At 52.3% G+C, this 15,243-nt stretch overlaps 2 protein-coding genes across 2 annotated transcripts in view; one reads left to right on the plus strand and one right to left on the minus strand.

Annotated features, from left to right (window-relative positions):
* Window positions 1-888: 888 nt before the first annotated feature.
* SHOX2 (SHOX homeobox 2) lies at window positions 889-10,980 on the minus strand. The gene is made up of 5 exons (XM_072727250.1): window positions 10,217-10,980; window positions 7,597-7,805; window positions 5,061-5,118; window positions 4,666-4,754; window positions 889-3,189 (listed from the first exon to the last, which is right to left on the minus strand). The coding sequence occupies exons 1-5, from the start codon at window positions 10,662-10,664 to the stop codon at window positions 2,932-2,934; spliced, it is 1,062 nt and encodes a 353-aa protein (XP_072583351.1). The 5' UTR covers window positions 10,665-10,980; the 3' UTR covers window positions 889-2,931.
* RSRC1 (arginine and serine rich coiled-coil 1) overlaps window positions 10,418-15,243 on the plus strand; it is a 402,099-nt gene continuing 397,273 nt past the window's right edge. The window contains exon 1 of the mRNA XM_072727251.1: window positions 10,418-10,484. The gene's annotated coding sequence lies outside the window, so the exon portion shown is untranslated. The remainder of the gene's footprint in view (window positions 10,485-15,243) is intronic.

Genomic DNA, 15,243 nt, shown 5'->3' on the forward strand with positions numbered 1-15,243 from the left:
GACAGCCCCGCGCCCTGTCGCCCGGGAGCCTCGCGGGCCAAGGCCGAGAAGCTGGAGAGCCCCCGGGTCTCCCAGGGCGCAGCTCACCCGGGCGGCGACCCGAGCACCTGCAAGGGCCTGGGCCCGGGGGGGGGGGGGGGGGGGGGGGGGGGTCCGGTGTGCGCCCCGCGCCCGAGGGCCCCGGGATGCTCGCGACACCCGGGTCTCCGAGGAGGGTGCCCCCGGGAGCCCGCGCGCAGGGAGGGTCCCCGGCCGGGCCCGGCGCGTCTTCACGGTCTCCCCCCGCCCTGAACGGGCAGCGCCTTCGGGGTTTGCAGTGAGATTTCCCCCGGGGCAAGAGGGGCAGGGGAGGGCGACCCCGGGGTCCCACACACGGCCCCTGCTTTTCTGGTTTTCCCTAAATTTAACCGACAAACATCTCCGTGGGCCCAAGGGCTAAAGCGGAGCGGGAGGAGGGGGACCCGCCCTGCCTTTTACTCTCCCCCCAAACCTTCATCACTCCCTTGGGGGGGGGGGTCGACCTGGGGCGCAGGGTCCCTTAGGCCACAATTAACCTACGGAGATTGGCACCGTGTGATCCCATTTCCCTTTCTCCCCAGACTGTTCCCCAGAAAACTGCGACGGTGAAAGTGCAGCAAAATGAGGTGGGGAGTCTTTTCTATATTATTTTACATATTATCTGTTCCCTAATTGATTTGGTGTAAAATCAATCCGGCGTCTATGCTGGGTGGGTAAATAAAGGGGGTGGGGGTTGAGCTCCAAGAGGCCGGAGCCCCGCGGCCTGCACTCACCGCCCTTAAGAGCTGCACCGAGCAGCCGAGGCCAGCGCTTTCCTGAGCTGATGTATTCGACAGATACATACACATTAATCAAAAAGGAAGAAGGAAAGACTATCCCGGATAGTTTAATAGGAACAGGAACAAAGATGACGCGAACCCCATCAAATGAAACAATACTATTTTCATTCAATTGATCGCAAAGTGTCTTCAATTAATAACTTGGCACTTATTTAAAAGGTTTAACAGAGGTGAAATCGAAACATTTTGTACCAACAACACATCATGAAATAACAGCATCTTCTTCTGTTTAAAATAACTTAATACACTAGAAAAAATATGGCAAATATAAATAACTTTGTTTTCATGGAGAACAAATAGTTACAAAGCTCAACCGCATACCAAAGTTCAGTCAAAAGAGCTTTTCCTCTTTCTTGTAAATTAGAAAAAAAAAAACCAAAACAAACAAAAAAACAAGACTAAGGCGGCTTTCTAGTGATTGGGATACAGATTGCTTAGTCCAGGGTACCCCAGTTTAAATAGTTACATGAATTGAAACAAAAAAAAAATTACTTGAATATACACCTTTGTGAGATAAAATGCAAATGTTGAAAGTCAACCATCAGTTCACACATCATAGCCAAAATAAACTTTGTTCGTGTGTATCAACATATTTTACACAAACCTACTGCCTGTATGGAGTTGGGTATTATTTAAGGTGAGTGTGACAGGATAGAGAGGGGGAAGTAAAGGAAGGTTCCCAAACGGGACGTCAGGAAATCAGCAGGAGGGAATACAAGGAGGGAGGAGAGGGGACTGACACTGATTGAGCGCCTACTGTGTGCCACGAGCCTTGGAGGCGCTGTACCTTTATTATTTCATTTGGTCTTCGTTTCCTTTTCCTTTCCCCACATTTTCTGCCCACCTCCGTCTTCTTGGGACAGAGTGTAATTTTTTTTCCCCTTCCGACCTTTTTCTTTTGTCCGACAGGATCAAAGACGGGGCGAAAAAATTATAGATTTGATATATATCAATTTCCAGATGCTTTCGGCATTGTTTTTCGTACTGAAGATGAGCATGGAGTAAGTGCACGTGAGTAAAGCAGGGAGCAGAGGGCCGCCGTCAGTGGAATACAAGGAACATGCAAAACCGGAGCTACGGGCGGGTGGCAGTCTGGACAGTGCTGCTGTCACAATTTCTCAGAGAAATCATTGTCTGCGGCAACATTTCTTGCGTTAATATCATTTTTCTCCTCTCCTCGTTTTGATACTGTCTTTCCCTCTTCTTACTCTTCCATCCGTGGTGGGTTTTTTTTTTTTTTAACTCAAAGCATCTGATTCAACGTAAAAGGAGGCCCGCCTCTCTTATCAAATTTCTTGTATTAAAGTGAACTTCGCAGAAAAAGGTCAGTTTCAAAACCTGTGAACTTCCCAGCTGCGCACTTTTAAAATCTTAATTCTTTAAATAAGTATACCTCTTCCTTCTGTTTTGCCCTTTTTTTTGGGGGGGGGGAGCCCATTTAAAAAAAAAAAACAACAACAAACCATACCATACACTTTAAGTTGGTAACTCCCCTCTCCCCCTCCCACCCCCTTCCATTCTCTCCATTCTCTCAAGATTCTCGTCCGGGTTATTATTTTTTTTCCATATTTTCAAACGTATAAAATACTTTTTTTTTTTTAAATCTGTTTTTTTTGTTTGTTTGTTTTTTGCTCCTTGGTTCTTCCTCCGATTTCGACTTCTGCCCAATAGCAATAAGTTCCCTTTCTCTCTCTCTCTCTCTTTTTTTCTTTTTTCTTTCTTGTTTATCTTTGCTACTTTTTTTTTTTTTTTTTTTTGCTTATTTTTTATTAACAGGATTTTTTTTGTTTCTCCGCGAGTCCGTGGTGGCAGCTGTGCGGTGGCCCGGCGCCTGGGCTCTCTGCAGGCCGCCCCCGCGCCCCGGGGCAGGTGCGCGCTCGCCCGGGGCAGGTGCGCGCTCGCCCCGGGGCAGGTGCGGCCGCAGCCGGAGCGGGCGCCCGGGGGGCCCGGGGGGCGCCGAGGTCGAGGTCGAGGCCGGGGCGGGCGCAGGGCGGAGGGCGGAGGGCGCAGGGCGCAGGGCGCAGGGCGCGGGCCGGGCGAGCAGCGGGCGCGGGGGGCGCGGGGGCCGCGGGCGTCACAGGCCCAGGGCGGCCGCGTGCTTTTTGGCTTTGAGTCTGAGATCGGCGATGCTCGAGTTCTTGCTGGTGGTCTTGGCGGCGGCGGCGGCGGCCACCACGGAGGCGGCGGAGGCCGAGTCGGCGGCCAGGGTGGCCAGCGGCAGTCCGAAGGGCGGCGCCGGGAACATCATGTAGGGCGCGTGCGCGGCCAGGTGCGGGTGCAGGTGGTGGTGCGCGTGCGCCACGGCGCTGTCCAGCTGCAGCTGCGCCTGAACCTGAAAGGACAAGGGCGTCACGTTGCAATGACTATCCTAGGGTGACAACAGAATAGAAACAGAGCATTAACGGCGTCCGGCTCGGCGAGGCGGGGGGCTGGGGCTGGGGCTGAATCTGGGGCGCCCCGGGACACTCGGGAGCGCCAGGGGCTCTGCGACCCGTCAGCAGGAATGTGCCCCCCTCCCGGGGGTCGGGCCCACCAACCCCGCAGGGTGGGAAAGCTAATCTGGAAGGGCTCTCTCCTCTCCAGGCGGGCGTGCACCTCTCACCCAGCATAAAGCACTGAAGCACTAACAAGCAACCCGTGAAACTTTTCCTCCTCACTTGGGGGGAAGTACTGCGCCTTCATCACAACTGGCATAATTGTCAGCACTTCTAAACTTTACTGTTGTAGCAACTGGCCTCCTTATAAAGCACATGTCAAAATGCAGATTCCCGCTCCCGGAGGTCCGCACTGGGACCTCAGGTTCTGCATTTCTAAGAGTCTCCCAGTGGTGGCTGCTGCTGCTGCTGCTGCTGCAAGGCCTGCAGATCACTTTCTGAGTACGGAGGGGCTCCTTTCAAGATCCCACTCTGTCTCTGCAATCTTGCTCTCTTGCTTCAAAAGCCTAGCATCGGGATGCTCGCTAGAGTCATGTGGTGCCAAGAGAGCTAAGATCTCCCCAACAGTAACCATCAATACATGGGTACAGCCCGGTGCCTCCCCAGTCCAGGGTGCTGCCAACTGAGAGCTAATTCGTGACTTCACAGCCCTACCAAGCAGGGGTCCCGGCTGAGGATGGGGAAGGTCAGGCGCTGGTTGGGCAAAGATTGCGCCCTTAGGCTTGAAGAGCAGGGGCGTTTTGAGCACTGGGATTTCCCAGGATTAAATCATTGCTGCAGGCTGTCCTTTTAAAATGTAGTCTTAAAGGTTTCTTTATGCCAAAGAAAGGGATTGCAGAGGCAGGGCATCCCTGGGAAGACCAAGGCTTCCCTCTCTACTAGGGATGAAGCTTTGTTTGCAGAAACAGCTTTAAAAAAATCAAGTCTGAGTTGAAGTACCTTTATTTATTTACTTTTCTTCTGCCAGAGACATTTAATGTGACTAAGAGGTAGGGAATACCTAGAAAAATATTCAGAAAGTTGCCTTAGAAAACACCTTTGGACTAACCTCTCTGTATTGGATCTGACAAAATCTTAATCAAAAGGCTTTTCCTTTCCCTCCCCAAGAGCAATCTTTAGTGCATTTTTAAAGGACCAGTTGCTGGCCTCCGGCCTCTGCACGTTTCCCAGGAGGACAGAAAGGACTAGGCATGTAGGCCCTTGACATTTTATAGGTTTTCAAAGGGGAGTAGGTTCACTGCATCATCTCAGAGTTATTCTTTAACCGCATGGGCACCAACATTGGGGCTCAGAGAGAGGGTATATTCAACAATTCAATCAAACATCAAGGTCTTTTTACAGGTAAAAACTGGTTGAAATTGGGCTATACTTGCCTGTTGAAATGGCATCCTTAAAGCACCTACGTTGACATAGGGTGCAACTCTACAAGCTTCAAACTGGCTGGCAGCCCCTATGAGAACACCTGTAAAAAAAGGGGGGGGGGGAACAAAACACAATAATGTTAGGTTAATATTTCCAGCGTAGTTTTCCAGGGTTCTAGATGATACCAAGATAAAACTAATTCCTTTGGAATCAGACTATTATGGACTATGCCATAATTAAAATAAACGCAATTTACTCCCAAACTTTTGGACTCTCATTAACTGCCTCAGAGCAGATTTTAAATAGAGACCATCATTATCTCTCAGAGTTTTTTTCCGACTTTGTATAACAATGTTACCCAATTCTCTTTTTGCTTAGAATATCAGATGTTCTTTGAGAAACATACCTTTATGGAGTTGATTTTCTTGTTTTCTACATTTAGCTCGTCGATTTTGAAACCAAACCTACAAATTGGAAAAAAAAAAACAAACCCTAGATGTTATGAACTCACACATTTTCTTTTAATTACTGGACTACAATGAAAAAACATTAGTGTTTTAGGCAAAGATTGAGAGACACAGCACACAATTTTTGAATTCGAAAAAATCACTCTCAATTTCCAAAGTGAAATAATGCAAACGAATGACAAAAATAGGTTTCATGGAGTTTTGCAAGATAAATTGTTTCTTGATAAATTACTATTAGTCCTGGTTTCATCTTTCTACATTATGGAGTCCCCAAGGCCTAAAACTCTCCCTGATACCTGATACCAAAGTGATAATGGGTTTAGATGTTTGCCCAGTAAGACCTGAGAAGAATGTGCTCATTAATAGCCTGTAATATTAATTAGCTTCATCTTCAAGAAAAACCAAACACCAAAGCAAATAGTGACTCTGGTTTTTTTTTTGGGGGGGGAGCGGGAGATAAGAGTGGGGGAAGAGGTAATTAGTGCCATAAAAGCCTCACTACAAAGAAGTTTAGAATTTCTCTGTTCCTCTGTGCAGCAGAGTATAACACAGTAGCAGAATAATTGTGCCATTATCATGATAATCTAACTTGCTTCTATAGAAAAAAATCCACTGCTTACAGTTAGGATAGTAGAAAATAACCCTAAAATTTAAATAAAACTATGAAAAAATAAAGACCAACAACAAAGTTCACTTCTTATGAGAAAAAAAGAAAAAAAAAAAACAAACCCCACCAATATTCTGTGAAAAGGGGAAGGTATGAATCAAGTAACTCCTGGATAATGTCTTTTCCCAGATATTACCTCCTTAAATAAACGTGCCAACTTTTAGAGGCAGTATGACAGATTTTTTAAAAATTCATATAAAGCTTGCTTTTACACTCCAATCATACAGCATTATGTTCCAATAACACAGCATATTGACTGATTCACAAATTAAGGTCTGAAAAAAACTATAAAAGAAAAATACTGCTTCAGAGCTTTTCCTTGTTTTTGAAAGCAAGTGTCATAGTCCATGTAAATCTTCAAAAATTCCCCTGCCATTTAGTGTAATAGAAGGGTAGATTTCATGCCAGGGTGGCATCCTTTGTGTAACTCACATGGCCTGAGGCTTCTTGCCTCTTTTTTCCCCTAGAAGAGTTGGAACTGAGATACTAATGCTCATAACTGTAATAATTATCATCATGTCTTTAAGGGGTTGCTGAGCCTCTAGAGATTTCAGTACACACAGCAAAGCAGGAGAGGCTTAAAAAGGAAGAGCGGAGCCTTCTATTGATGGCTGTGATGACCAAGGCAGCCTATTATTACTTTTCCCCTTCAACGTGACTGCTCTGTTTTTGTCCTGATCCTATTACAAGATGCGGGGAAGCCCCATAAGAATTGCATAGTTTGCTGCAGATGGTGGTCTCTGCGCCCAGAGACCCCGGGAGTATCTGTTACAGTGATACTTTGTAACAGCTGCAGATGTTCAGGCCTAAAACTGCTCCATGTGTTCAAACAAATAATGACCATCATTTTCTCCTATTTTATTATTTGAGCGGAAATACAGTCTGAAACATTTAAATGTTTTCTCCAGAAAACTAGAAGGATATGTATGCACGTATGTATATAATTTTCTACCTTGAATGCTCCCAAAGCCTATTGCCGTGATTTCTACCCCCACAATCAGTAAAAAAAGAAAACAAACCCCCAAACAACAACAACAACAACAACAACAACAAAAAACCCCTGCTCCAATCCTAAGTTCATCACGTATGGCACTTGTTGGGTGTTGGACTTTGGGAATGTCAATCTTAAGATATGTGAGTTGTTTTAAAATCAAGTTTCTGTAGGTTCAGGTTTGCTGCCTCGGTTACTAACGTACGTGAGGGAACAAAGAGTGACCAAAATGCATTTATTTCTCTACTGTTTTACACACAGTTTGAGATCGACTGCTAACGGCAAACTGTAAATTTCCACACTTAACAGTTGCTAATTTTCTTTATAGTCTGTACATCTATAAACCTAATTGGCATATCCGCTTGGCAACCCTAGACCCCGGAGCAGGCCCTCAAGGAAAACCAACTCAGGCGAACAAAATATTCGTTGTAACTTTTAAGGCATCCAGAAGATAAAACGTTTTCTGTGGGATTTTTTTTTAAGGCTTATAAAAGTAGGCCCATTAGGATTAAACCACATTAAAGGCATCGTAAGGCGAGGGGGGGGGGTGTGGTTTATAGAAACTCTGGGAGCAAGCCCAGCACAGCTTTCTTCTGCTGGGAACATATGTTGGGATAGGGTGGGGGGTAGGCTACGAGACCAAGATTTACTTTGCAAAATAAGACCTCTAGTAAGACCATCCCTTCCCTTCTCACCTCACTCCAGACGCCTGCGCCCGGGCCCTGGGTGTGCGTCTCCCGGCCTGGCTGCCTCTCTAACCCCACGCGTGCCCCCCTCCACCCCCGGGCCCTGCCGTGACCTCCTCGCAGCTGGATACCTGCACGCGGGCCTCGGACAGCCCCAGCCGCTGGCTCAGCTCCTCGCGCATGAAAGCGTCCGGGTAGTGGGTCTCATCAAAAAGCCTCTCCAGTTCGTTGAGTTGTTCCAGAGTGAAATTGGTCCGACTTCGCCTCTGCTTGATTTTGGTCTGGCCTTCGTCCTCCATCCCTTTCGCATCCTCCTTGCGCTCCTTCAGCTCCGGGGACACTGGAGGGGGCACCACGCAGAGAGAGCCACGCGTGTGGCCACGTGCGCGCACACACACACACGGACAAAAACAACACAGCAAATCCTGTTACCAGATTTGTCTCCAAAAAAAAAAAAAAAAAAAAAAAAAAGGATGGAGGATCCTGCCCCCTCCCGGAGTTCCCGTCCAGTCCGGCGCCCTGCCCCGGGGAAGAGCATCCCGGGGATGCCCGGCCGCCCGCTCCGCACCTGCAGCCCCGCTCCCCGCGCTCCCCGCTGCCCCCCTCGGGCCCACGCAGCCCCCGGCCCCGGCGCAGGGCGCGGCCAGGCGGTGCCCGGGGCCCTGGGCAGGCTGGGGGGCGCCCCGCCGTCCCTCTCCAACTCGCGTCTCTAATTTAGGGACGACTGGGCCCCAGGCGCGCGGCTGCAGAGCGCGCCCCGGTGCCGAGCGGCGCAGGGGCCGAGCCCGCGGAAGGCCCGCGCCAGGCCCGCGCCCGAGCCGAGGCGCCCACGCCACGCCGGCGGCCGGAGGGCGAGCGCGGAGCAGCGGCGTCGGGAGGCGCGCGCGGCCGGGTGCCTCGGGGCTCCCCGCTCCCGCCCCATCGGAAAGGCGGCAAGCCTCGACCCTAAATGCTCGAACCCACGGAGATCAACAGGTTCAAGCGGAACATTGGTGATCCTTGGTTTCTATTGGTTGCTCTAAGCCTTTTCATGCATCCAGCAGCTCGGTTGTTTAATAAAATATGCATTTTTTTTTCCTGCTCTGGGTTTGCAGCATCCGTAGCTACTTTACTGTCCTTCCTCCTCCTCCTCCCTTGAAAAGCAGGAGCTCTGCGACTGTGAGCGCACAGAGTCACCCGAGGGATGTAGGGGGGCCATACAGAGATGGACAGATAGATACAGGCCAAGGGGCAGCGGTCAGGGGAGCCCGCATCAGCATAAGCTGCCCTCTGGAACATTCATCCTTTGCGCCTGAGTCGGAGCCTTGGGTTTTTAAGGTGCCAAAGCTGAGTTTGGATAGTCGAAGCTGTTTGCGGTTCTTCCTAGCCCAGGATCCCGATCCGCATGGGTGTTAAGGATCGTTTCTGGAAGAGCCGGCCTGCAGAGAAATGGATACTTGTCCTGAGCTTGGAAATCTGCAATCCCAGGACTGCGTCTGCTCGGGCTCAGACCTTCACCGCCACGCGGTGGGCTGGTGCGCCCAAGGCCTGGAGCTGTGCACTCAGGCCGGGAGGCCGCACTGGGCTGCCTGACAGCTGGGCCATCATTTTCCAAATTTAGGAGGAGGGACCTGCTGCCTGGTCTGGGTGGGGGGGGGTGTGTGTGTGTAAAAAAGAGTCTCCAGATTCCAGCCCAGTCTAGCATTCTAGCTCCGGTGATCCTAAGTGTCGCCCGCATTTCTTGTACTCAGAGTTCGTTTTTCCGGACATTTGTCCTTCCATCGGGGAGGAGACAACACAGCAAACATCGGGAGCCAAGTTCACAAAATATCTCCACTGATACGGTAATGAAATTTAAACATGAAAACACACCCTTCGGATTCTACCAAAGAGATGAGAAGGCTTTGTCTATGTCTTGTCATCCACAGTGGATGCCTCTGAAACTTTTGGAGCTTCAAAGAGAAGGATGTCCGCATCTCCACTTGATTAACAGACTTAATACAATCTCTATTTCGCCCCCAAATTTCCATTTATTGGCCTAAACAGGAACAGACCGTGTTATAAACAACTTAATTGCCCGCTTAAATATGTGATTCTACGCATGTCACATATTTTCCTAATTGGAAAAATATGGCAGCGCACCAGTTACTGCAGGCACCAAGTGCCAAATTAATTTTATTGTTGGACTCTTCCGAGTCGGTACAGGACGCTGCACTGTTTAGATAAAGGCCATTTCCTAACACTTTGCTGGCACCAAAGGATGCCTCACCGCCCCCTCCCCCTTTCCCCCCCCAACAAAATAATAATCAATAATAATGAATCGAAAACAGCAAAAAAAAAAAAAAAGTGAGTAGTCAATGATTCGAAGCAGAGATGGAACCGTGCAAATATCGAAAAACCAACCGAAAATAAATGAATAAATGAATAAATAAATAAAAGGAGCGTAACGCGCCTCCCGAAGGGAAACAGCCTCTCGCCTGCCTCCGCCTCGCGCAAAGAGAAGGAGAAGTTTCCGCCTCCGAGATGCGGGGCGCTGGGGGTGCGGGGACGGGTTGGGGCGGGGGAGGGGGAGGTGGCGGCGGCCGCGACCCGGGCCAAGTGCCCCGCGCCCCCTCCGCGTCCCAGGCCTCCGCGCCCCGCCGCTGCCACCCCCCCCCCGCCGCCCGCGCGGTGGCCCGGCCCGGCCTGGGAGCCCCGCGCGCGCCCTTGCCCTCCCCGCGCCCTCGGGCCGCGCTCCCCGGGGTGGGGTGGGGGGGGGGTGGGGGTCGTTACCCTCCGTGAGCCGCGGGCTGCCCGGCTCCCGGCTCCTCTCGGCGGCGCCCATGTCCAGCTCCCGGACGGGAGAGCGCCCTCCTCCAGCGCCGCCGCCCGCTCCTCCTCCCGCGCCTCCGCCGCCGCCTCCGCCTCCGCCTCCGCCTCCTCCGCCGCCGCCTCCGCCGGCCGCCCGGACTGCGGGGCTGCTGCGCTCGTCGCGGCCCGGCTCGGCGCCGCCCGTCGGCTCCTTGGCCCCGCGCAGCGGCCCGCTCTCCAGCACCTCGCGGTACGTGATCGCCTCCTTCTTCTCCTTCACTTTCTGGTCAAACGACTTGGAGACGAAGGCCGTGAGCTCCTCCATCGCCGCGGACGCCGCCCGCCCCGCTCGCAGCCTCTCCCAGCCGAGCCCCGCTCTTTTTTTCCTTCTTCTTTTTTTACTGCTCCAGCCCCCCCAGTAATAACACATCAATGGGGCAGGGGGCGGGGGAGGAGCCGGAGGAGGAGGAGGAGGAGGAGGGGGGAGGGGGGGGAGGAAGGAGAAGAAGAAAAAGAAGAGAAGCGAGAAGAAAGAGGAGGAGAAGTAGGAGGAAAAGAAGTAGGAGGAGGAGGAGGAGGAGGAGGGGGAGGGCGGGGGCCGCCGGAGGGAGCTGGGGACGGATGCTCCCCGCCGAGCGCCTCGTTGGAGGTGAAGATCTTGGGCGAATCTTCCTGCCGAGAGTTCGGGTCCGACAGCGACGCTGCGCTTCGAGTCTCACTATTTATACTTGGCCAAGGCGGCCCCTCGCCGGAGTCGATCACCTCCCCTCGGCGACTCGCGGGGAGCCCCTGCCCGGGAGGCGCCGCGCCAGTACCTGCGGCGGGGGAGGGGCGGGGGCGGGGAGGGGGAGGGGCGGGGAGAGGGGCGACGGGCGACGGGCGACGGGCGAGGGGGGCCGGCCGGTCCCGGGCCGCCCGGGTCGTCGGGGAGCCTCGGCCGCCCGCGCTCCGGGCCACTAATCCGGCGTGGACGAGAACCGCTAATTAATTTAATTAGGCGCGGATTGTGCGTCGGTGTCACGATTCAATTACACACCCGGGAGCGGGACCTGCCCCGCCGGGGCGTGGCCTGCAGGACGCCGAGCAGCGCGCGGCGGCGGGGCCCGACCGCGACCCCGACCGCGACCCCGCGGCCCAGCCCCGCGGCCCGGCCCGGCCCCGCACCTGCGCTCGCAAGCCCGCCCCGGGCCACGCTCCTCTCCGGCTTCCCAGGCCCGCGCGGCTCCGAGCCCAGCCCGAGCTGCGCCCCCCGGGGAGGTCGAGCCACCCCAAGTCCCCGCCTCGGCCGCCGGCCGCCCCACCTCCCGGGCTGCTGCCCCCCGACCCGCTCCATCCTGCAGCGCTCCCCGAGCGCCCGGGCAAGGACGCTTCGACTTGGCTCCCTCCCCGAGGCCCCAGGATCCCGACCCCCTTTCCCTTGCAATTCCCAGCGCGCGGACCCCTCCCACGGCTAAGGACTGGAGCTCCTCTTTAGCATCCTCAGAACATTCTGGTTGATTTCCTAATCTTGAAACGCGAGTGATGATCCCTCTTTGAGTTTGAAGAAAAAAAAAATTCGTCTTAAGTTTATGCCCCATCTCATTTTACTTTTCATGGACCGTTGAACAAGAGGGTCACCGGGAGAAAGGTTTCTCTCTCTCTCTCTCTCAGTCTGTGTGTGTGTGTGTGTGTGTCAAAAACACAATCTAAAATTCTATTCCTGGACTATTTTCATCGAAACAGTTTGTTGAATGGAAGGAACATCTATATTACTGAGTCATTTGTGCAGGACAAAGCTGGCTGTGGGCACTGTGGCCGGGCAGACGAATCTCACACGAGAATATTCACATAGGGAAGTTATAATTCCTTGAGTCTGTAAACAAATATATCTGAATCTTCACGTTGGTTTGGGGACATTTTCAAGTAGTGTCAATATTAATGCAGGTTTTCCTCTGATGTTGAAGGCAACTTGTTCATCTTTCTTGGACCGGATACGCTCAGTGAAAATAAAAGCAATTACAGAACTTTGATAGGTATAGGGTCTGCCCCTCCATTAAGGCGTGAACACAAAGTTAACAGATAATTTGAGAACTATCATCAAAGCAACTTGAATCATTTGTAAAGATGAGAAAACAATTATAACTTAATATACTAGTGGTTCTACAATAAATACAAACAGAGGCTACACATATCTTTATCATACTCTCCTACTCTTCAGATTAAAATGTTCACATTTAGTGAATTTAAGGAAAATGAAAGTCATACATTTTAGAAATGTAACTTTGCCCTTTTTTTCTTTTAAATTCTGAAGCTATCTTCTGTTCTCTGTTCTTCTTGGAACATTTTTTTTTTTTTTTTGCTGTTTTTGGAGAAATAATTAAGATCTTTAAGTTTCCAGTAGCAACAGCTTTTAGGTATTAATGAATTACACGACTGCTTGCTTCTGTTCATCACACCACAGAAGAGACTCAAATACGCTTTCCAAGTTATATGAATTTAGAAACATGATCTTACACTTGGTTTTGGTTTACTACTGTAACCACTTCAATTCTGATATTATCAGAGGGGAGTAGCCATACAACTTTAATCCTTTATGAAAATCCATTTTTAAGGCCATTTAGCAGAATGACCAGTAATGGGGTCAACTAAATGGATGTGGTGCTCAAAGATCTCTGAAACTGAGGTGTTAAATACGTATTCACAAACAGCTCCAACATACCCACTGTTAGAAGTCTGGCGAGGGATCAGGAGACTCACTAGCTACTTTTTTAAATTCCATCTACTGAGGTGGAGGGAAAGATGACCACTTTAATCAGGGAAGGCTCAGACACAATTGTCCTGTAATTCACACCAAATAGATTTTCCCATAGATTTTCCTGGCACATTGGCTTTTTGTATATATTTAGCAATAGTGGTGTTGATATCCTCTGGGGCTGTAAGAAATCTGCAGTGTCTCACCATAGATTCCCACTGGCCTAAGGGAAGTTTAGTAAAAAAAAAAAAAATAAATAAACAGCAAGGTCTTAAAATAATATAACAATAAATGCACATAAAGTTGTGATGATGCTGTTTCATTACATAAAAAAAAAATATTTTCTGGAGACACGATATTTCCAAATGTAGTTTTGGTAAAAACAAAAAACAAAAAACAAAAAAACAAAAAAAACACAACATTGAATAAAGTTCAGTTGACAGCCTGCAGACAGATACACGGGTTCCAATAAAATTCAGGACCCCAAGGGGCGCCCCAGCTCTTGGATTATTTAAAACAAACATGTTGTGTAGTAGTTATTTAACACTGGTTGTTTTAAGATACATTTATAGGAAATGTATTGGTGGTGGAGGTGGTTTTCGGCCTCTCAGCCCGTCCGCGGGGGACTGCAGCGCGGCATCCGTCAGTGGCTGTGAGTCGGTCCTCACCCGCGACCCGAACCCAGGCCAAGGGTGGGTTCACCTGCTTTCCGTGCCTTACACATAAATGATGTAAATAGGAGCCACAGGAAATGCCGAATCGCTGTAATTCCTATTGCTCTAAATAACAACCCAATCCCTCTACCGTTTAATTTCTCTTTCAGGACAAACCCCCGTTTCCCAGCCTCCGGCCCGCCTCCTCCCAGTGCTGCACCAACCCCTTAACTTTAATGGGAGAAACTAATTTGCGCCCAACCAGGGCACGCCCCCCACCTTCAGGGGCGGTAGAGACACCGCTTGTAATGCATTTTTTTCTTTTTTTTTTTCTTTTTGCAAATAAATCATTGCACTTTGATCCCACACGACTCTACAGACGCTCCCGTGACTTATTCTCGTTGGCCCGGGTTCCCCCTCCCCCGGGAGCCAATTTTGCTACGCGTGGGGTCTCAGACGTAACTTCCCACGGTGCACACTTGTTTACGGGTTATCTGAGATGATAACGACGGTGCCTCGGGCCGTGGCACTCTAAGGTCTCCGCCTTTATTGCTCTTCGGGAACCAGGAACCCAAAGACGCGAGCGCGCACACCCAGCACCAAGCAAACAACAACAACAACTTGGCGGCGCGGCCATCGACGCCCTCGGCGCTCCTCGGAGGCCTGGCCGCCCGGATCGATGCGCTCGGCGGTCGGCTGCCGCCGCCTGGCGCTGGAACCAGGAAGGCGGTGCGCTTAAACTGAGGCGAGCGCGGAGCCCGGCGGCGGCGCCCGGATTTGAAGGGGCGATTCTCGGTCGGTGGCGCTTGCGAGTCAGCGGGAGGCGCGAGGCCGAAGGCCGCGACCCAGGTGATGCCCGCGCCGGCGGCCGGAGTCGCGGCGCGGCCGGGCGCGGGCTTCCGAGGCCCTGCCCCGGCGGGAGGCGGCGCGGGGTGGGGGCGGGGCGGCGGCCGCGGGCCGAGCGGGGCGGCGCAGTGCGCATGCGTGCGGCACCTGGCGCCCGCCGCCCCCTGGGGCCCCGGCCCGGCCTGCGCGGGGGGGGGGGGCGGGCGGGGAGGGCGCGCGGGGGCGGGGCCGGCGGTGCACGCGGCTGCAGGCCTCGGGCTCGGCCCTGGGCGCGGGGAGGGTCCAGCAGCGCCCCCCCTGCCCTCCGCGTGCACCGACCCCCGCGTGCTCCATCCCTCGCCTAGGTAGGAGGCGGCGGCGGCGGCGGCGGAGGCTGCAGCCGGTGCACCCCTTCCTGCCCGCTCTTGCTGCGCTGCGCTCTTCGCTCCCGGGCCGCGTTCCCTGCTGGCCCCCCTGCCCCGGGAAAGGTCGCGCGGGGTGACACCGGCTGAACTTCTTTGACATACAAATATACTCGCCCTAACCGCTCCATTGCCTCGGCTTCAGGGTTTGTGGCCTTGGCCTCTAGGACCACCCCTAAGGGCTGCTCCCCCCCCTACACTCTGTGTACTTGGGTGAGAGGTCACGATGCGCCGTCCCTACAGGTTGCTGACTCACCATGTGGGGTCCGCGGTAACCTACTCGCCGCCCCAGGGGTCATGCATATCGCATCACGTATGTACTACCTGGATGGACACTGGAAGCCAGAATTTTTCCCTTGGTGTTGAGGTTTTAAGAAC

This window comes from Vulpes vulpes, chromosome 11 (assembly GCF_048418805.1).
Source record: "Vulpes vulpes isolate BD-2025 chromosome 11, VulVul3, whole genome shotgun sequence".
Classification (NCBI taxonomy): Eukaryota; Metazoa; Chordata; class Mammalia; order Carnivora; family Canidae; genus Vulpes; species Vulpes vulpes.